General features: G+C 34.7%; 1 protein-coding gene across 3 annotated transcripts; it reads right to left on the bottom strand.

Annotated features, from left to right (window-relative positions):
• Positions 1-874: 874 nt before the first annotated feature.
• Positions 875-19,887, bottom strand: LOC18424245 (PGR5-like protein 1A, chloroplastic). 3 transcript variants are annotated; one of them, XM_020661493.2, is made up of 11 exons: positions 19,571-19,887; positions 17,753-17,880; positions 17,451-17,547; positions 17,205-17,305; positions 15,173-15,229; positions 10,793-10,869; positions 6,737-6,788; positions 5,712-5,822; positions 5,512-5,609; positions 5,279-5,355; positions 875-1,137 (listed from the first exon to the last, which is right to left on the bottom strand). In XM_020661493.2, exons 1-10 carry the CDS (start codon positions 19,860-19,862, stop codon positions 5,295-5,297), a joined length of 1,074 nt encoding a protein of 357 aa, XP_020517152.1. In that variant the 5' UTR covers positions 19,863-19,887; the 3' UTR covers positions 875-1,137; positions 5,279-5,294. The 3 variants fall into 3 exon arrangements, with proteins under 3 accessions (XP_020517152.1, XP_088701865.1, XP_006828898.1); XM_088845739.1 differs by having other exon boundaries at positions 17,682-17,868; XM_006828835.4 differs by having other exon boundaries at positions 17,753-17,868.
• Positions 19,888-21,856: the final 1,969 nt, after the last annotated feature.

Raw genomic sequence — 21,856 nt, 5'->3', positions numbered from 1 at the left:
TCCAAAATTAGATTCTATGAGAATCCCCTATTGGAGTTTTTGTTTATCAGAAGGAAATGATGGAAGTATCAATGGGCGACAGACTCAGCCTTCACTATCTTTTTGGGTTGGGTTGGGTTGGGTTCAAGCTGTACAAATCATGAGCATGGGCCGCCTAACATTATTTATGGGAAGCCTCTAAATGGGCTCAAGCTGTACAAATTATCATGTGTTATCCTATAAGAAGTCGGCACACCCAATTTTTATGTCAAAATTATTTGTAATTTTTTTTTTTTAAATAAAATATTTTGAGCCATCCAATGAACAAAAGCTCAAATGCTAATTTGTAATATTATAACTACAGTTATCCCAATCATCTATTCAGATTTAATGGTTGAGAATAGCAGTCACGTGTTTTATGTGGATGGCGCCACATGTAAAAGCTTTCCTTTTTTGTGAGGACTGGACATGAGTCAAGTAAGCCCATGCAACACCAACTAATGGCACAACCAACTGGGACTAGCTTTACTAGGCTGAGACCCCATATCTTCCCATTCAGCAACCTTCAACAAGGATGGTTAGACATTAGAACCACAGAAACAATTAAGTTACCAAGTTCGAAGCATTTCCCACTATAGTTTTCAAGGTTCAAGTCCTCATTAAGAGAGACATGGTCTCTAATTTTAAGAAGAAAAACATTATTCACCTAATTTTCACATAACCACCTTGCTAGAGGTGAAGGGTTACAGTAGATGTATAGGATGGGATCAATAGAAACAACAGGTCCATTTGGGTATGTAGTACCATTATAGATATTTTAAATGTACGCCATGCTCTATGCACCAGTTTGCCCTAGGATGCATTATTTATCAACCTTTCTCATGGGTGGCAGATATTTATATAAGAGTGATAGAGCTGCATTTGAAACTACTTACATATGAACATATTTTAAAAGCTACATGTATCTAAATGCTATACAAACTTCTCAATTGAAGCAATATATTACAGACACGAGATTTGTTAATACATATACATGGAGGATACAAAATATTGGATAAACCTCTTGTCAACCTGAGAAGATAATTTCACACCCAGGCTAAGAGCAACTTGCCTTTCCCAAGTAATAATTTACTAGCACTTGGAGCTGATCTTCTCATTCTGTGAGAATAGAGGTACATGAAAAGTAGAAATTAATGCGTAATACCTCCATGCATGGGGAAATAAGAAGAAAGCACTTCATATCCAAAGATAAACAAATTTACATAGAAATCGAAGTACTAGTTGTAAGACAGTTCATTGCATGAAAAGTGCATAGGGTGTGAAGCATAACTAAATATTATGTTCGTCAACATTTTAATTTGAGCAGGTATGAATGTTATGATATGCGTTGTAACCTACACTTTAGCTGAAAGGCATGAGCTGCCGGTTGTGCTGGTGATGCAATAAGTAATCTGTTAAATTGAATAGTTAGACCCTTCTATGAGTAGAATATGTGGTAGTTTCATTTTTTACATTTAAACATTTCCTGAAGGTATTTCTTGAGCTGACATAAGCGTTGAGATGATGGTTGATGTCAACCGACACTGTTAGCAGTGCCTTGCTTTGATTTTGCTGAGAGGTGGTTTCAATAGTTGCTTAAACTGACTGGTTTAACACGCCACTAAGTTGTGCAGTAGTTTCTTTCACATTATCTGAGGCAGAGCAAAACTCTGTTTCGTGCTTTGCCAAAAGAAGAAACTCTATTTCCTTGATTGATTTTTGTGAACCTTCTCTAAAAGTGTGCTGTACGAAGATTGATTAAGCACATTGTGCCCAGTAGACCACTTCTGGACAAACACATTGTGATGAACAAACTGTCAAACACACAAAGAGGTTGAGGAAAAATCACTTTTATTGACTATTATCAACATGTATATATAATACAGCCAGTAGTAACTTGCACAACAAGATAAGTTACAATAAGTAACTTGTTATACATGATATATATAAAATAAATACAAGATCTTCAAGTATCTATACACTCCCCCTCAAACTGAGATTGGTTGAACAACATCAATTTGTCAATGAGATAGTCGTGACAAGCACGAGTCATTGCCTTGGTAATGCACAGCAAGATAAGTTACAATAAGTAACTTGCTATACATGATATATATAAAATAAATACTAGATCTTCAACTATCTCTACACAAACCTCATCGGCATGGCCTGAAGAGCCTTATGATTCTATATGGCAAAGATCAATCTGGATGTCCCAATTGGTTTAGAGCCAGCTACTCAACACTAATCTAATGTCCATTAAGTACTGAGAAAATCAGAAAATTTTAACAAGCACCAAGGAATTCACTTTTTTAATAATCCACCCAGAACTATTGATCATCAAACCCTCCTCTAATCAGCTTTTCTGCCAATGTTTTCGGTGGCAGAATCAAAAGCAGTGGATAAATGATTAAAAAAGTTGGTGGCCAAATGTGATGCAATATAAGACTCTGGCTACTTTTTCCTTATCAAGAAGACTAGTTTAATACCATGCTATTAATTGTACATGTAGATGGTGTTATGGTTACATGCAATGATTCAAAGGTCATTAATGAGTTACAGAAGAACTTGCATGACAAGTTTGACATGAAGGACATGGAAGCCATCTTATCAAATTCGCTTTGGGGAGCTCTTCGTATTGTCTGGGAAAAAGAAGCACTTCAAGTCTTTGGCTAATTCAAAAGGAAATCTTTGGGTGTATTTCTAAAAGGAAAAATTATGTATGGACCAGATTTTCCACCCAATATCATGGTCTGATCCATATTTTGCCTAAATTTACGTGAAAGACCCCAAATGACACCCCCCATTCCCCTACCCTCCCTACCCCCTCAAAAAAAAAAAAAATTCCTCAGTGGGCGTCGGCCCTTTTTTTGACAATTTTGTCCTCCTATCAGACATTTATAACTTAGGACAAGTAGGAAATTCACCCCACTGTCCAAGATTTACAACATAGGACAGATGAAAATTTACAATATAGGACAGGTGGGAAATTCAGACCTCCTCCCCCAAACATCTCCTCCCCTAAATTTACGTGACAGACCCCAAACAACACCTCCTCCCCTAAATTTACGTGAAGGACCCCAAACAAACACCCCCATTCCCCCCCTCCTCCTCAGCCCCCAATGGGCAGCGGCTCTTTTTTTGCCAATTTTGCAGCCTAAATTTACACGAAGGACCCCAAACCACCACCCCCTCCCCCCATATAAAAAGCCCCAAGTGGGCGGCGGCCCTTTTTTTTCCTATTTTGCCCGCTGTCAAACATTTCCAAAATAGGACACACCCCACTGTCCAAGATTTCCAACATAGAACAAGTGGGAAATCCACAATTTTTTTTATTTTCTATTGAGTTTAAAAAATTCTATTTTCTATTAATTTTTTAAAAATCCTCTATTTGAAATGATGCCAACATGTTCAAAAATAAAAAGATAATTTTTATTTTTATTTTTCAAAACTAAATTCTCTATTTATTTTTGGACACGGTGTCTGTGCGGCCAGCCTGCATATTATAGAAATGAGACCTTGACAATAAATATGTTTTTTAAATATAATTTGATCTTAATTTTTAAAGAATATATAACATTAACATGGAGATCATGAATATGAAAAAAAAAAAAAGTGAAAACTAGAAATAATAGTTATATTAAGAAAACATTTGGACCGTTAGTTACAATTGTTTTTAGATGAACCACCTATTGCATCAATCTTTAAGATGGATGCTTTATACCTTTGGATCGCATATTATAGAAATACGGTCTAGCCCACATGAAACAATTTTCTTTTATTTTTTAATATGTTGGCATCATTCAAAAATAAATAGAGGATTTTAAAAAGGAAATAGAAAAACAGAATTTTTAAACTCAATAGAAAATAAAAAATGGTTAATCTCCCACCTTCCCTATGTTGGCAACGTCGGATGGGGGGGGGAACCCGGTAAAAATAAACTGCCAACAAGGCTGGGGGAGCGTCTCCACGTAAAGATAGGAAAAATATGGATCCGACTGTAACATTTGGGGGGGGGGGGGGGATCTGGTCCCTTTGTGATTTTGCCTCTCTAAATTTAAAAAAAAATCAAAAATAAAAAAAGATACATACAAGCAGGCATTTGTTTAAATTTTTAATGTATTGGTGGGATTTTCTGAAATATACTAGGTACGTATTTTAAATTTTGAATAACTGGTTGATGTTCTTAAAATATTATGGCCATATTCAATATATCAATATTTGATTTGATTTACTTTGGTTTAGGGAATGAAGCTAAAGACTTAATCCAATGTAGCAAAGCAAAGTGAAGCTGACAACATCGGAGGGAACATTTACTATGTAGTAATAGATGCGGCAACTAAATAACAAGACTTCTCCTTTTCTTTTCTTTTGTCTTTATGGGTAGTCCAGCAATAGAAATATGAAGAAGATGCTCTCACAACATGTTAAGTGACACCATATGATATTTCATCAACTTAAAATTATCAGTAGCATAATTACTTCAACGATAGTCAAGGTTACAAGTGTGTATTGTGGGCTGGTTGTGACCACATATATCTAACATTTAGCAATTGGGCTACCTATGCAATAAGCATTACAAACTAATTCATGGAAGATCTTATAATACAATATTTTGATGTTTACAGCATATTACAGGACACAAAATCTTAATAGCAGCAGTTAGCTCATTCCAGGCCATAGATGACATAAGAGTCATAGTATTTTGCCATAAATACAATGATCAGTAGCCAGTTTGCCAATCCAACTCAATGTTGGCAATCTATTTCAAGGTAACTAACGGAGTCATGAGAACTTCTTGCATCATGTGTCTTAAGTTAACATTGTTATATAAATCTTCACAAATACAACAGTCAAGAAGGCATCCTTAGTTTTAACAGTCAGAATGCAACTGTTGTACCTCCCCAGCAAGCGGAAGAGCATACTCACCTTGCTTTTCTAGTAGTAATTTGGTGGAGTATAGGTTGTTTTCTTCTTTTTTTTCTTTGTTTTCCTCTCCTTTTTTCTTGTTTGATCAGTAATAGACTATCTAGGGAGTACTCTGGTCATCTGATAATGATTTTCATTTATATGCAAATGTGTCGAAGAAAAATTTAGTCTTTTATATGGGTTTCATCGCACACTTAACTCACCTAAGGATGCGTATAAGCACCATTAACTTATAACAGCATAGCAAACATAACATTCAGCACAAGATAAAAGATCATTTTAAAAAATTGTTGCATCTACACAGGATAGAAGGATGCAAGACACAGAAGTGTACCATAGATCTACCCCTTTTAGTCCTCAAAGACGGTTATCAGACGTGCTCCAGAGTCATATATTAATGGAGTTGCACAACTGTTAAAAAACACATAAAGGAATCCAACAGTAAGGAAACTAAATGCAAGAAACTCGCTAATTTGCATAAATAAACAAAGATATGAGTGCTTGATCAAATATTCATTTATTAACAATCAAAATCAAATGATGTAATCTTCAAATATCAAAGCTTACTTTGAGCATTTAACATTATTTGTGGAGCCACCACTAGATACCGTCAGTATTGTCCCAAAGAAGGAGACATTCTCTGTTGCACAATTTGGACAGGGTCCCTAAAATGGAAATTTATCATTTTACTTTTTATCTTTAAAATAATGATAAACGAATCATTTCAGTGAAACACACCAGGCACAAAAGGAGAATCAACCTCATACCTTCAGGATTAGAAAATCTTTTAGAATGACATTAGTGATTGACTGCGCTCCCCAGAATATTAGTGGCAAAGCAGCAAACCATGTGAAAATGAAGCTGAATGGTTCTGGCAGCTGGAAGATGAAAGATATTCAAATAATTAAATTTATTATTAATCCCAGCAAATGAAAACCAAAAGAACCCCCGATGTGATTCAAGGCTCTGAAAAATTCAAGGATTCTAAGAAAAGCATCTGTGTCCTATGTTGCACGCACTAAAATCTTGTGTCCAACATAAGACAATATGGTGGTGACCGCTGACCGTATGCTGGACAGTTGCTGCTAGGTGTAGCAATTTAGTCCTAAGAAAGTGATGAATCTTTCTCAGGGAAGATATAGTTTTGTAAATAATAGAGAAGTTAATAAATATCTGTTTAACAATATCAAGGAAAGAACACAATTATACAACAATTTAACTGAATTTAGAGGATAATTTATGATCGTCCCTTTACATTATTACAGGTGCAGTTGTCCTTACTGCTCTCTCGCAATGCTAAATTCAATATATAACTAAGCGCATTCCAGATTATTGTACGTATCATTATAGTGTCAATAAGGATGATAAAAAATTAATATTCATGTTAGTTGTCTATTTGCAATGGAACAATTTACTAGTTGAAGATGCAGGTTTTCACAAGAAGACTCTTGATAAGTTAAAAAGAATATTCCAATAATAGAGTCTAGGACAATTAGCATGATATGTTCGCAAGGATACAATTTCATAGATTATGTTCACCTTTTTGAAATTCAAGCAGTTGTTAAACAACCCAAATTTAGTTATGAATGGAAAATTAAATGTTAAAGATAAATTTTATGACGAAGCAAAATTTAAAAATAAGACTATGTTATAGAATTGATATAATTTCAATAAGAAGGTGTTAATCATAAAGAAAATTAGACATTAATCTTTAAAGAAAATTATTTTACATGTGCAATGCCATAAGCAACAAACATGCACATCTCAAAAGGGATGTTAAGCACATATTCACCTCCATAATATATGTTATCTCAAATCCTGTCAAATCATCTAGAAAGAAGAACCTGTACACAACCAAGAAAGAGAAAACAATCATCTCTTTATAATATTTTTAACAATTTTATGCTAACCAATCAACACTCAAATACCTGCTATTACGCAAAAAGAGATAACTAAAAAAAAAAAGAATGAGATCATTTACATCCAATGCTCTAGTTTAAGCACAAAAAACCATACATTTGAGTACATATATTAATGCTTAATCTCACCACATGAAAATGGGATGACAAAGTATTTCACCTATTTATAGCTCCAACAAACATAAGGTTCTACAATTTGTAGTAGAGCATTGAATGACTGAATCTCTAATGAAGTCGAGGGTAGAATGTTATAAAAAGTCCCAAGTAAAAGAGCAACCCAACTCTCTGTAGGAAAAATCGGGCAGTTCAAATCCTAACCGCCCAGTTAGACTCGGTTAGATTGGAATTGACCACTGTCCGGTTCCAATTTTGGCTGGTTTTGGTGAACTGGCTGGGTATTTTAAAAAAATATTCAAAAATATTATATAAAATCCCAAAAAATAAGCGATTTTATTTGCAATACATTTTTTAATGTTTACATCATTTTGGAAAAATTGGAAATTGTTTTGGCCGTTAATATTTATTTTTATATTTTTCTTTTTGAAAAATTTCAAAAATACCCCTGGGCACAAATCAATTCTTTAAAATCCATTTTTTTATTAATTTTAAACTTAATTTGGATGTGCTTTATTTAATCATTCTTTAAATATACACTGACCCAACTTTATAAGCATTCCAAAACAACTTCCCAATGAATAAATATAAACAGTTGTTTCCCATTATTCAAACTACAACCTGTCTTGATTCACCATCAACTATGTTGCATGCTCTGAATTCTACATCGTGTGAAGGATTTCAAGGCAATGTTAGGGGTTGCTGAAGTGGGTTCCAGTCGCCATCCACAGATTGACAGAACACAGCCACTAACTTCCTTAAGTGGTACTCTTGAGAAACACTGAATGCCTTCACCATCATTGTTTGCTTCCATGCGTCAGATTTATGGAAGAAAGAGTACTCACCATTATCAATTCAATGAAACCTTATCAATATCATACATCAATATTGATATGGATAAAATGTCAATAAAATGTATTTCATGATACATGTATTGCCATGGCAACAAATCAATGGGAGCACTAGGCTCTAATCACATTAAAATGTTTGCTCACACTAAAACATTTACTCCCTATCCATGGTAACTACTATTATCATTGGCAATAGGTCAGCTTGCCAAGTAGATAGAATACTTGTCTTTGCTAGAGTGTGATAGCTTCTAAATCGGAATATTTTTCAAGTGCAGGTGATTCCAAAAGTTGGTTATCTATTTCCCCAATTATTATTTATGTTTGGCACTTATTGGACTCATATTGTCATTGTGAAGGACATGATTACCAAGAAAGTAATAGCTAAAGGGCGACTATGGACTTTTCTGATAGATTTGTCATAGATAATGTCTTTCAATAGCAATGTAGGGAGTCCAACAAGAGTGCTTTTGCAATGGTTTCAAATCCCATCTTCGATGCCCTAGCAAAGCATGTTGAAGTTCACTATCCCCAAGAGAAGGTGGCGGTGACGAATTCTATGTACATTATTATGTTACATGTCTTCTCCAATAAGCGGCAATTATATTCACCAAAGTCTATTTCAAGAGACAAGCGTAGCATGTTATCTTCTTAGATACTAATGCACAGTTCGACATCTTATCTTTTGAGGGACAATTAGAGATAGGTCTTTATTTAACTAGTATTTGTTATAATTTATGGGTTGTCAAGGGTAGTTGTCTCCCTTTGTATTTTTAAAATGGGAACTCTATGTATGAGTTGAGAGAAATGATATTTTAGTCATATCATACCTCTCATATTCTATCTTCACTTTCACATTGTACCACAGTACATACAATACATGCATATACATATATACATACATCAAGTCTGGTGATAATATGTGAGGTAATATAACAGTTGAATTTCATATCATAGAGATGAAGAGAAAAGAAAAGGAAGAATAGGAGAGATAAAACTTGAAGAGAAGGGATAGAAAGAGGTTAAAAACTATATCCAACCTCTCTCTAGTTTATTTCAGTCATTCAATTTTATTTTATTTTTGTTGACTTGAGAGAGAGAGAGAGAGAGAGAGAGAGAGAGATGATGATTGGAAGCAGTAGAGAGAAAATATTTGATTCATCATCAAGCCTTATCCCAATTATTTGGGGTCAGCTAGATAAAAGATTTGATTGAGTATAGAAATGAGAGAAAGAGATCTAGTAGATTGAGTAAAAAGAAAAGACAAGTGGGTGGGATAAGATATAAAAAGTGTGAAAGAGATGAAAGAGGACGTTTGAGGGAGAGGGAATGGCCAAAATAAAAGAGAGGAAGTGGGTGGAGAGACGAAAGTAAGAGAGAGAATGAGTTGTGAGAGGAAAGACACGGATAAATTGTGACAAAGATTGAGGGTGATGCTTTTGGAGCATCTCCTCCGCCCCCAAGGAGGAAAACCCATGTGTATCTCATTGCTTTAAAACTATGAAAGTAGAGAGAGATCATAACCTGAATGGAGGATACAAAAGAATTAAGCCACAATTCTACTCACACAGTTGTGTACAACATAGTAAGGCTAACAACTACAGATCTATAAAACCACCTGGCACCCATAACGAACAATAGATTACAATAAAGAACAATGAACAGAGGTATATCTCTGATGCGGAACATCAAAGCCAATAAAAGGTATCATAGATGTGTTTTTGTCTCCCATTCTAAAATGCCTCAAATTTCAGGAAAGACCTCAATAACCCTTAATGTTGACAATAATTAGAAGGTGTTTAGTATGTTCAATCTTCATAAACATGTGTAGTCCTATTACCTGATATTAGTGAATGATATATTAGACAGCCATGTCAAACCCATGCAAATATGTTTACTTCCCTACCTACGAAGTATAAATGGCAACCACACAATTTAAAGATGATGCACATTTTCCCCAAAAAATAAATTCAAGCTTGGATCAAAAAACAAATAGAGATTTATCACAATACTCACAAGAGATACATTATTCAGCATTTTACACATTTGCAACTATTCCAACTCATGATCATGTGTATTTTGATGGGTATTTTGAAATTAAATCAAACACTTTGGGTAAAATGTTGAATCGTCAATCTCTCATGGGCATTCTGATAAATCGCCCAAAAATAAGTGATATTATATCAATTTTAAGCACAATGCACTCTCAATCTAACAACTAGTCAATAACCAAGAAGATCAACAAAAGCCCTAGAGTGAGACCCAAAACACCTGATATTTATCCAATGGATTAAACGATTGCATCATCAAATATTTAACTAACTGAATTAACAAGTATCTAAAGATCTTGTTAACCATCTAATATCACTTTGAAGTCTTATTTTCTTTATCAAAGAAAACGAATACAAGAAATTGAAGAGATCATTAACAGACTTCATCAGATCCCATTCACAAAACGAATTCAAGAATTTGAGGAGATCATTGACAGATAAACAATATCTTCATCAGATCCCATTCACAAAACCTAGATCTTGCAGAATTATTCATGGAAATTGCAGATGTTAAAAAGCTTTTAGCCGAATGAAATAATGTGATCAACCACAGAGGTATGTCATAAAGTTATAAATAAAAATAATACAAGAGGATGATTCAAAGAATAACTAGAATTCCACAATGTGTAGATTATACTCACACAACCACCATATAAGATAGCATCATATTTCTAATGGTAGTAAGATAACTCTTGAGTTGCGGTAATCTAACTATATGAATAACGATGTTCTCATAAGATATTATTAACGCGACGACAGAAAAATAAAATTAGGCTCAACGCCTTTACTGTCAAAATATCTAGTGATATGGTTTAGGTAATCAATAAGTAATGGCATATTTAACATGGAGACTACTTGAAAGAGGACATACAGACCAACCATTTCTTTGAACTCCTAAGAATATTAGATAACTCACAAAGTCAATGAGACAATTGCAGCCGGCACATTCAATAGGAACATCTTGAAGTAGTCAACAGTCAAGTCGCTGTAGACCTATTTCGTGGAAAATTGGGCATCACATTATGCACTTCAGTACGCTGATGCATAGGCTCACATGAAAAATATTTCAAATTACATGGATTACGATATGGCAAAGCTAAACAGTAGATGGATGCAAGCGTGCTGTTATCCTAAGGATTACATATTGAAAGGAAGTCTGAAAAGCTTTTATGATGATGTCTAACAACTGTAAAATATCCAATATTTCTTTCAAACATGCACTATGTTCCAAAACCTTCACTACATCAATGAAAAGAAGAATTAGATGTAAGCACCACAGATATACACTTTACCAATAGTTCCCTATTTAGTATGATTTCTCAAACAATGTCACAGAAGTTCCCAAACGAAAGTTTTCATGCTTGAGCATTATTCTGTCAACTAGAGAACATTATAGTATGAGGCGATAAACAGTCCAGGGAACCAATTGGTAATGAGAGATTCCATTGACTTAAGCATTATCAAATCAACCACGAAACAACCAAGAACAAAGCTCCCAATGATGTCATTTACGAAGGATACAAACACAATTTACAAATTCATGCTTTCTACGTCCACTCGTACATTGTGAACATAATAAGAAGGAGTGCCCAATGCATGAACTGATCCACAGTAAAAAATCCTTGTATGAGCATGCTACTAACCCAAATGCAAGACCCTTGACAGAGAAGAGACTCACAAATATTGAGTTATCTTATTTACAGCAAGGAAACTGTGCATCTCCCGAGTCGATGTTCGTATTAAGCAGAGTTATTATCCAATTTCTGACTTAAGCGAGCGCACTCTTTGACAATAACTATTCTTAATATCACAAGACCAAGGCAAAGCATGTTTCTGCATGTTCAAACAGATTCCGAATGGGTGACCAGATAGTTCGCATGTAATTGTTTCATCACATAATCCATGACACTCACAATGCTCTAGGTTAGAGACTTCAATTTCAATTTTCAAGTGATCTCTCTATTATAACTTCGATCAGTTCAAATCAGAAAGCAATTCATGTGAGCAATGCTCAACCACTGACTTCTATATCTTTGTCGATCCTCCCTTACCTCCTAAAAGAGCTAGAAACACAAATGACTTCTTGTCACAAATTATTTGGCTCTAATAATTCTTTTTAGTTGCACAAAAGTCTTTTTGTGGTTTAGAAATTTCAACTCTTTTTTGGCTTTAGTAATTCTTATTCTATTTTGGCTTTTACCTCATTTTTGGCTTCAGAAATACTTATTCACTCAGATGCTTTGTGATAATAAAGAGGTTTCGTACACATCCCACTTTAATGTAATTTGGTCCCATTTTGGCTATTCATGATTAGGCAAGTCAAATAGAAAGAAGTTAACTTTCACTTTGTTCAACCAACATAAAAATGTATCTACCTTATGGTTCTTCACACAGTTTTTATCAAAACTATGTGATCGTACAAGCAAACAATCTTATAAAATGCTCTCATATTTCACATGGGTAAAAATTTTAGGCTTTTACAACACTAGTTCGACAGTTGACTTAGTGATAAGTGTGTAATTGAATATTTTACCACTATGCAGATTTTTCTTTGAATATACTTCATATTAGAAATTAAAGGCCATACCCCAGTGAGGTCAAAAGTCCCCATATCTTTTCGGACTCCTTCCAACCATGTCCTTTTGGGCCTACCCCTTGCTCTTTTCAATTCTTCCACTTGAACTAACTCACACCTCCTAACATATGTTGTACTGGGTTGGTGCCATACATAGCCAACGCATCTAAGTTTGCTCTCTCTCATCTTATTACCTATTGGTGCCACATCTAAATTTTTCTAAATAGATTAATTTTGAATTCTATCCCTTCTTTTTGCCACTCATCCATCTCAACATCCTCATCTCCGCTACACTCATTCTACGGGTATATTGTTTTTCGTTCGCTCAATATTCCGTCATAGAGAAAAATTGGTCTCACAGCTGTCCTATAGAACTTGAACTTCAGCTTCATTGATATGCGGCGATCACATAAAATTCTATTTGCAAATCTCCACTTCACCCACCCAGCTCCAATTCTGTGTGCAAGGTTCAAAAAAGGCATATTCGAGCGCCTAGGTGTTTTGGGTGTTTGGCGGCCAAGCGCCCTCCTAGGAACAGGGTACCCCCACAATCCTCAAAAAAATTGAAACCCCTCCCCCCCTCCCCTTGACATGAGTTTTAAATGAACATATAAGATTTAAGATGTTACTATGTTAGTTTTACTATAAGACTTTACGCATTAAGATATCATATAATTGAGAATTTAATAATTAAGATATATGACATGATATCATTAAGAAGTTAGTTTCAAAACAATATCACTTAATATTACTTTACAATAAGACTTAAATGAATATGTAAGATCTTAGTTCACTTTAAGAATTAAGACTTAATTCATTAAGATATCACATAAATACATAATCAATTATTTATCAAATAAAAAAACAAAAATAATAGAATAATGAAACATGACACATTGTACAAAAACATAATCAACTATTCATAAAAGAATACAATATATGCTCAATTTCATCGTCTAAATGAGAAAAAAATTAATTAATCACAAAAAATCAATCTTTTTTACCTACAAACATGTAAATATATAGTAAGAGGAAAAAAAAGTAAGAGAAAATATACATTATTCACAACATAATATATTGTAGCAAAATAAAATCCAAACCCTCTTTCAAATATGATAATACTTTAAAGATAAAAAAATCAATTCGATGTCAATGCAAACTTCATCTATTGGGTCACCAAAAGTTCTCAAAATCAACTACTAGAAGCTCTAAATCATCCCACGAACTATTGTCTTTGTTTTGTGAAGAAATCGAAAAAATATAAAAAAATTATCGATCTTTCGTTAAATCACAAAAACGTGGTTTTTGGGGGATTTTCTCACCTTAAAAGCCACGGTATTTGTTTTAGGGGTTTAAACCCCCCCCCCCCCCCCCCCTCAAAAATTCTTTTCCCCCCTAAAAAGTTAAAAAAATTTACCCTCACCAAGGTTTTTTTTTCGCCCGTCCGCAACGTGCCACAGGGCGGTGCCTAGGAGGGCACCCAAACAGTAGTGCCTTGCCCGACTAGGCGGCCTCCTAGAGACAAAGCACATAATGACCCCACCCAGAGATCGAGCGGCCGAATTTTCAAACACTATCTGTGTGCGACATCTTCCTCGATCTCTCCATTTTTCTGAATTATCAACCCACGATATTGAAAGTGTGGTCTTTTTTGTACTTCCTCACCGTCAATCTTAACTACTTTCTCGTCTCTACTCCTATTATTATTAAACTTGCATTCCATATATTTTGTCTCAGTCCGGCTAATTTTAAAACCTTTAGATTCTACAGCATCCCCCTAATGAATTTGTTGATGATACTTTATATTTTTTAAGCTCTTGCAAATAAAATAAGTCAGATCTTCCCATGAAGAGGATGAATTTAAGATGCACTTCACAACCAAACTGAAGCAGATCCCAAAGCAGGCTTCAGAAAATTGACTTAAACATAACAAATCTTCACAGACAACTATCCAGCTCTACTAATACACTGGCTTAAGCAGCATTTGTATTCACTGAAGGTTAAATCCATGCCAAAGTTTATCTAAAACGCCAATGCATAGGATAGAAACACCAGGACATCCATTCCTAGTGACTGCCATATAGAAAATTACTCTAGACAAGCAAAGGCCCCTCGACAAGCAAAGGCTGCTCTTTACAAGCTATGACTCAAAGTTTTGCATAACGTCATGGTTGAAGTACAACTATATCTTATTTTATGACAGAACAGTGCAATCACAGATCATTTTTTAACTTGTTCTTGTTTTTATTAGAATGCTATCAGTTTAATCTGTCCAATTTTTCCAATATTCAGAACTTCTCTCTCTAGCTAGAGATACTACTGCAAACATGAATAAATGAATGAGTTGTGAAGCCTGAGATGTTTTAAAGATTTTTCACCATTTATGATTTATATATCCTCTACCCCATATGATAGGATGAAATCAGATGTATAATTTGTATACTTTGACACTAACAGGTAACAGCGAGAGGCAATCCATTTTATGAAACATGGCATTCCACGTCATTCGCAATGTCCATTCAATAGAACATACAACAATCCATGGATTTGAGACAATTCAAATTTTAATGAAATTCGGATCTGAATTATATTCCCTAATGCATCATACTACATTCTAGTGAAAGGAAACGTTTGCGGTAACTCAAGGATATGGCTGGTGAACCCAACTGAATATTACTAGTAAACATTACATAGAAGAGGCAGGCAAGAAATAATCCAAACCTTTCTACTTCTGAGACTGCAACGGGGTCCCTCTTGCACAATTTTGCTTCCTTCTTGCTGTAGAAGATGAAATGTAAATGAATAAAATCCAACTAAACAAATCACTTAAGAAATGATAAGGCCACTATCCTGAAGTAACAATGACTTCAGCTAATAATTACTTCTAGCAATGGACCATTACAGCATTGCCTTTTACAGTAAAATTTCAAGTCACACTAGGTCCATTTGATCATGCATGCTATCCAATTAGTAGAGGCAGTGACGTAGCATCCCCAACTTACATTGTAAAATTCTTATAAGACTACAGGACATAATAAAAGCTGCCAAAATCATTCTGCTCCAAAACTAACCATTGTATTTTGTTGGAAGTATTGATACATAAATGGGTTGATGAAAACCTCAATCTAGATACATCAACAGGAAGACTATAATATGCACCTTATAGTATTCCGACAAAAAAATGAGTTTTTGACAAATCTGAATAGCTCCTTTAGGAATGAAAATATAACCTTGGAACATTTGTATCATTATAATATAATGTTTTAGTCCTTAAATTTAAATAATAAAGACAGCATGACCCACATGCATCCCCTGAAAGCATGGATATATGCATACATTTGTATATTAATGTGTTCATATATGTATGTTTATATGCACATATTCATATGTATGTTTGTGTGTGTGTGTGTGCGTGTGTTATCTTTACGCCTAGATCCACCACCCATCAAATGGATGGCCAGTGTTCACTAGAAATGGGGGGACTCATTTTGGCCCCCTTTTTGTGCACGAGTTTTTTTTTTTTTTGTTGATCCCCTAGGTGAGATGAGATGAGCATGTATGCAACATCTGGAGTCTAACACATCCCTCTAGCCCCAACAGGCTTATGCTACAGTATAAGATCCTTGGTTTAGGATCTTTTCCCTATATGTATATGTGAGCATGTTTGAAGGACAAAGATTTGGTCTCCTCTAGAGCAGACTGTACAATGTCCACTCTACATCATTTTTGAGAGCTTTGGAGACATTTGTTTAGACTTTTATTTGGCACACACTCTCTTGCATCCGAAAAACCAAGATTATGAAAAGTTGACAGAAACAAAACCATAGAAAATGGTTTTTTGAGGAGAGAGAAACAGTATATAAAAGCCATGCAGTTCAGGTGTTCTAAAATAGTGTTAGATTGAAGCCTTATAGGTTTTTTGAACCCCAAATTTTGTAGACTGCCTCATCATCACCAAATTAATAATTTAGAAAGAAGAAAAAACTGAATTTGAGTTCTCTAAAATGTAGTTTTGACCATCCAAAAAATGGACATTGTGTGCTCGCTGCTGCTGCAGGTAATTTTGGCACTAATGGAGTTTTTTTTTCTCTTTCTTTTTTTAAAAAAAAAAAATATTGTGGCGTGGCCTCTAGGGCAAGTAGGGATTATCTCCCAAAATTTGAGGTCCAGAGGATCCCATTAGCAGAGGCTTTGAGCTAGGTGGAGCAAATATTTGTGTGTGTCTGCACGCATGTGTATGTACATAAGTGTCTATGCATGTATATGGATGCAAATAGAGCTACAAACACATCCATGGACAGACTTTGTACATATATAAATAAAGGCATTCAAAGAATACAACTGCACATGCCAATGCTTACTGTACAATTATCTAACATGCCAGCCATTCAAAATTCAAGTGTGCACACGATTTTTTGGAATGTATATGCACCTTCTCACACATACATATGTGTGTGTATCATTCATCCATATGTATACAATTGTAGAGAAACAGAGAAATCCATACGTAATATACATCCTGGGTGTCTAAAATGTCTACATAAAGATCCACGCCAACATTCATGTCCTCTCAGTTCTTGAAATCTTGGACATACAGAGAGCTATATTGACAGAAAATTAAACAAACAAACCAAAAAAAATCAAATGATACAGTATACTACAATTTAAAATGGACCAAATATTCAAGAAATTACAATCAAATCATACATCAAACAAAATTTATATAAGCCTAATGTTCTTCACAATTACATACTTTCAGTCGTAATTTTAGCTGATCAAATTCAGCATCACTCAAGATTGGCTTTCCAGCAACATAAGCCATTGAAGCTTCCAGAAGCTTCTGCTCATCTGAACCTGGGAAGCGTGCAAAACTTCCAAGGTTAATTAAGACCCAAAAAGAATAATAATGAAGTAATGCTGAAATAGTTTCACAAACTTGCTGGAAGAACAATATAATCTTAACAAATTTTACACAAACATGCGGAAGTTGTACACATACTGAGCATGACAACACTGCTTCCTTCCCACATCAATTCTTCTTTGAGGTTGTCGAATTCCTCATTTGTCATGATTGCCTTTTTATCATAATAGAATGACTGGATTCAAGGGAGTAATGGAGTTATACTTGCTTTCAAAATCCCATGGTCCAACACAATAATAACAAGAATACAAATTTATTACTTGATATGCGTTCAAATATAATATCAAACATTAGTTAAGTATCTTTTACTTGCAGTGCTTGAAGAAATTCGGTTTCAAGTTCCCAAATATAATATCAAACATTAGTTGAGTATCTTTTACTTGCAGTGCTTGAAGAAATTCGCTTTCAAGCTCCCCCAATGTCTTCTTTCTTTTGTTGTCTATGCTGCAATACGGTAAAATATTGTCATCAGAAGCTTCACCTTCTTTGACCTGGCCTGCAAAAAGAACTTAAACCCACCATAAGACATTTATTCATATCATGACCATGTCTAAGTTTCGTAAGGGCAGGCCAATAAGAAAAGCATGCAACTGAAGCTCAAAAGCCAAATATATCTATCAATTATTCTTGTCTAAAGATGTACACACATGAAAAGGCACAGTGCAATACAAGCTAGGTCAAACCAAGGAAGAATTTAAACAAGCAACAGAAGGGATAAAACAATAAAACCCTCTATGCTATGGAATCAACTTCTGAGTCTTAAGTGTTTACAAGGAATGATGGACTCTAACAGTTAAAGCAAAAGTATCAGATGTCATAACTCTTTATTCTCACCGTTATTTCATGTTCTTTTGTATCCTTTGGTTGGTGCCATCCTCTTGTTTTTTTCTTAAATTGTGAGGGCATTTCGATCAAAGTGAAGTTTATACATGGGAGATATTATATTCCGTAGTTTACGGTATTGAGAATGTTTTGAAGATACATATTCTTTGTTCATGCATTCCATGGCTTCTTAATCATTAGCATTGTGACAGAGCATGTTTTGCTCAAAGACTTTGATAATCATATCTGTATACCAATAACACTTTTTAGTGACTGTACCAAATTCTTCGGTAGTACCAATGGAAAAATATTTTACAATTATGAATTCTAAATTGCACCAGGTGTTGTGTTTTCAAATATTTTGTTTTTAAATGTTTGTTTTACCCTATAAGTTTTACCTAGAGTGATATTTAATTTGGATAAGAGTTTTCATTATTATGAATATGAAGTTTTTCCTAATTCCTATAAATCCTGGGGTTTTAGAAGTGTATCAAAAGATGTGCATCTTTGACCAGCTAGGAATCCAGTTATAAAAATAAGCAAGTTAAACATATATAGGTGATTCCGCAAGGAAGACAATTTGCACGAGGTTTCAATGTTCCCCAAGCTATGATGGAACCTGTCATCCAGGGTGACAAGCAATATTCAGGATTCATGTCATGTACTTCATTTTTCTTTCCATCTGAGCTCATGACCAAGTTCCTAAATCATTGAATTGGAGGAATAAACCCTATGACAGGTATCTCAACTAAATTCATCTGTCTCAATCAGGATTTAATTGGAGAAGCTGTTGTTTTGGAGGATGGCTCTTCAAACCATGTTCACAGAAAGAAGACTTTAGGATTTAGACATTTCCAGATATCAGGAAAAAAAAAAAGACGTCCTCATAAGAAAATGATGAGTAAATTTTTTCTGGACGCACATAATTGGAGTTGGTTAGGAACCTCTCTTTTTCTCCCTCTCTGTATCTCTCTGGGCCACAATGCATATAACAAATTCTGGAATTCATGGAAGAACAAAGTACAATGCACAATCCTTCACGAACCTGTTAACACTAACTCATGCAATTAAACTAGAAAATACATGCACAATCATTCACGAACCTGTTAACACTGAATCATGCAATTAAACTAGAAAGTACAGAGTTCACAACGTGCAATCCATGATGATCTACCTTTAGAGATATGAACAGAACACCTCAATTACCAAACCAAGTAACAATCATAGAACCTAAAACACACAATATTTTATTTTTAGCTGCCTACAGTCCGTAACTATTTCGTAGAACTGTAGAAGTGAACATAACACCTCAATTACCTAACTTCCATTCCAGCAAATAAAGGATCAGAAAAAACCATGACAATCAAAGTACTGACCTTCTTTCTGATCAGTGGCTCGTGCAATTATTGATCCTCTCAAGGAGAAGGAAGCAGGATCGCTTCCAATAAATCGAGAAGAGAATCGAAGACGTTCAGGTGAGCGCAAGAAGAGACAGAGGGGAGAGAGGAGATAAGACGATGAAGATGAAGGGAAGGGCCTGCAGAGCGGGGAGCCAGATAGACGAGAGGAAGTAGAACTGGATGCTCGAGACGAAGCCGACGAAGATGAGTGAGGAACAGGGAGAGGAGAAGTGCGAGACAAAAACCCTAATTCCGCCATGGCTGCCATGACTGGGGTTGCAGAGTTGCTGTCCAGTGGGGGGCAAGAGAGAGAGGAAGATAAGACGCGGATAACGTGTGGCGGGAAACTCGTAGTGTGAAATTGAGGCTTACGAATTTGAGGGCGAGATATTTGGCCCGTGTTAGTTTTGCCAACGGTCGACATACGTGACAATAGAGGGCACATTTTGAAACTGTTCATTGTGATACATGTAGCATATCTACATTGTGATACATGTCATCTTCACTGTCATTGCTAGAGATGGAGGGTACAGATAAACATTTTGTTTTGTACAAATTTGGTATTAGTACTGCTGTTGAGGACGAGGCCCCGTCTCAAACCGGATAACAAAGATGAGAATTATGTACCATGAAATTGGTATCATACATTTGTCTATAGAGTACAACTAACTTTTGTTTTTTATTCTTAAACGTTGACACCTGGCTTAGCTCATCTTCTAGATATTTACGGGCTTTCGTTTTGTTCTTTCTTTTTCGACTTTTTTTTTTTTTTTTAACGTGGGCTTCGTACTCTACAAAAATTTTGAAAATTTATGAAAACATGGGTTTAAACAAAGTTGAATTACTTCAGCAAAATAAGTTTCTTAAATTTATTAGTCACCCAAAAATACTTTACTCAATTTTTGCAATTATGATGTCATTTACAATGTTGGTAAGTTTGTACATTAATATTGTAAAGATTTTGTTGATCATTAAAATTTCATGTTTTTATGGTTTTTTAAAAAAAAAAACATGGATTGAGGATTCCTGAAATAACTTGTAAAAGTAAATCATATAATGGCTAGATAAAAAAGGTAGATCGACCATTTAAAAGTGGGTTGCATAAAAGTGGATTACATATAAAAGTGGGTTGCATAAAAGCCAAAGAAACTTAATCCTAATTAAGAAGGTAGATCGACGATCATGTAAATACAATAAGATTATCCCGAGAGTTTGACTATACAACATAGGCTTGTGGTTATGAATGTTTGTATAAAGCGAAAGAAGATAATGGGTGAAATTAATAGGTATCCAATAACTAAGTGGTGTGTGATTTAAAAAATGAGAAAATAGATTTAGGGATAAATTAGTTAAATAAATAAAATAAAACTCTGAACACAATATCAATGTTATTATGTGGAATGAGAAAGTGGAAAAAGAAGTTTTAAGATAAACTAGAGGGGAAAGATATTTCGATAAATAAACTTGGTGGTAGAGTGATGAGGTTCAAAAGGCCCCAAACTAAGAGAACCGCTAAACAAACAACAAATACGGCTAAACTTAAAGCATATGCTAATCAATATAGTAAACTAGGGACCAGAAACATGTATTTAAATTAGTAAAATTGAGAGAGAAAAAGTGTGAGGATCTAGACCATATTAAATGCATTAAGTGTAAGGGTCAAATGATCTTGGTGAAGGGTGAAGATGCCAATGAAAGATGGAGAGTTTATTTTCAAATTTTATTAAATGACGAACTTAATGGGAACCCAATAGTAGAATGAACCGTTGACATAAATAAGGGCAGAAGTCATAGATACAATCATAGTATTAGGATATTAGAAGTGAAAGAAGCTGTGAAGAGCATGAAGATAAAAAATGATTTTGGACCAAATGGTATCCCGATAGATGTTTAGAGTACTTAGGGAAGATTGACATTGAGTACTTGATTAAGATGTTAAACAAGGTGTTGACAACAAAGAAAATACAAGAGAAATAGAGAAAAAGTAATATGCTACCTATTTATAATAAGAAATGACACATACATAATTGTATGAACTATCGAGGGATCAAATTTATTAGCCACAATATGAAGTTGTGGGGAGAGTGATTAAGTAACGACTAAGGCATGAAACGAGTGCATCAGAAGACCAATATTGTGTTATGTCGGGGAGGTCAACAATTATGGCTATTTTCCTACTTAGGCAACTGATTGATAAGTTTAGAGCGAAGGGAAAAGACATCCACATAATCTTTATTAATTTAGAAAAAGATTATAATTGAG

The sequence above is a fragment of the Amborella trichopoda genome, chromosome 9 (genome assembly GCF_054954075.1).
Source record: "Amborella trichopoda isolate Santa Cruz 75 chromosome 9, AtrichopodaSantaCruz75HAP2 v2.0, whole genome shotgun sequence".
Taxonomy (NCBI): domain Eukaryota; kingdom Viridiplantae; phylum Streptophyta; class Magnoliopsida; order Amborellales; family Amborellaceae; genus Amborella; species Amborella trichopoda.
This window is presented reverse-complemented; position numbering and strand designations above follow the sequence as displayed.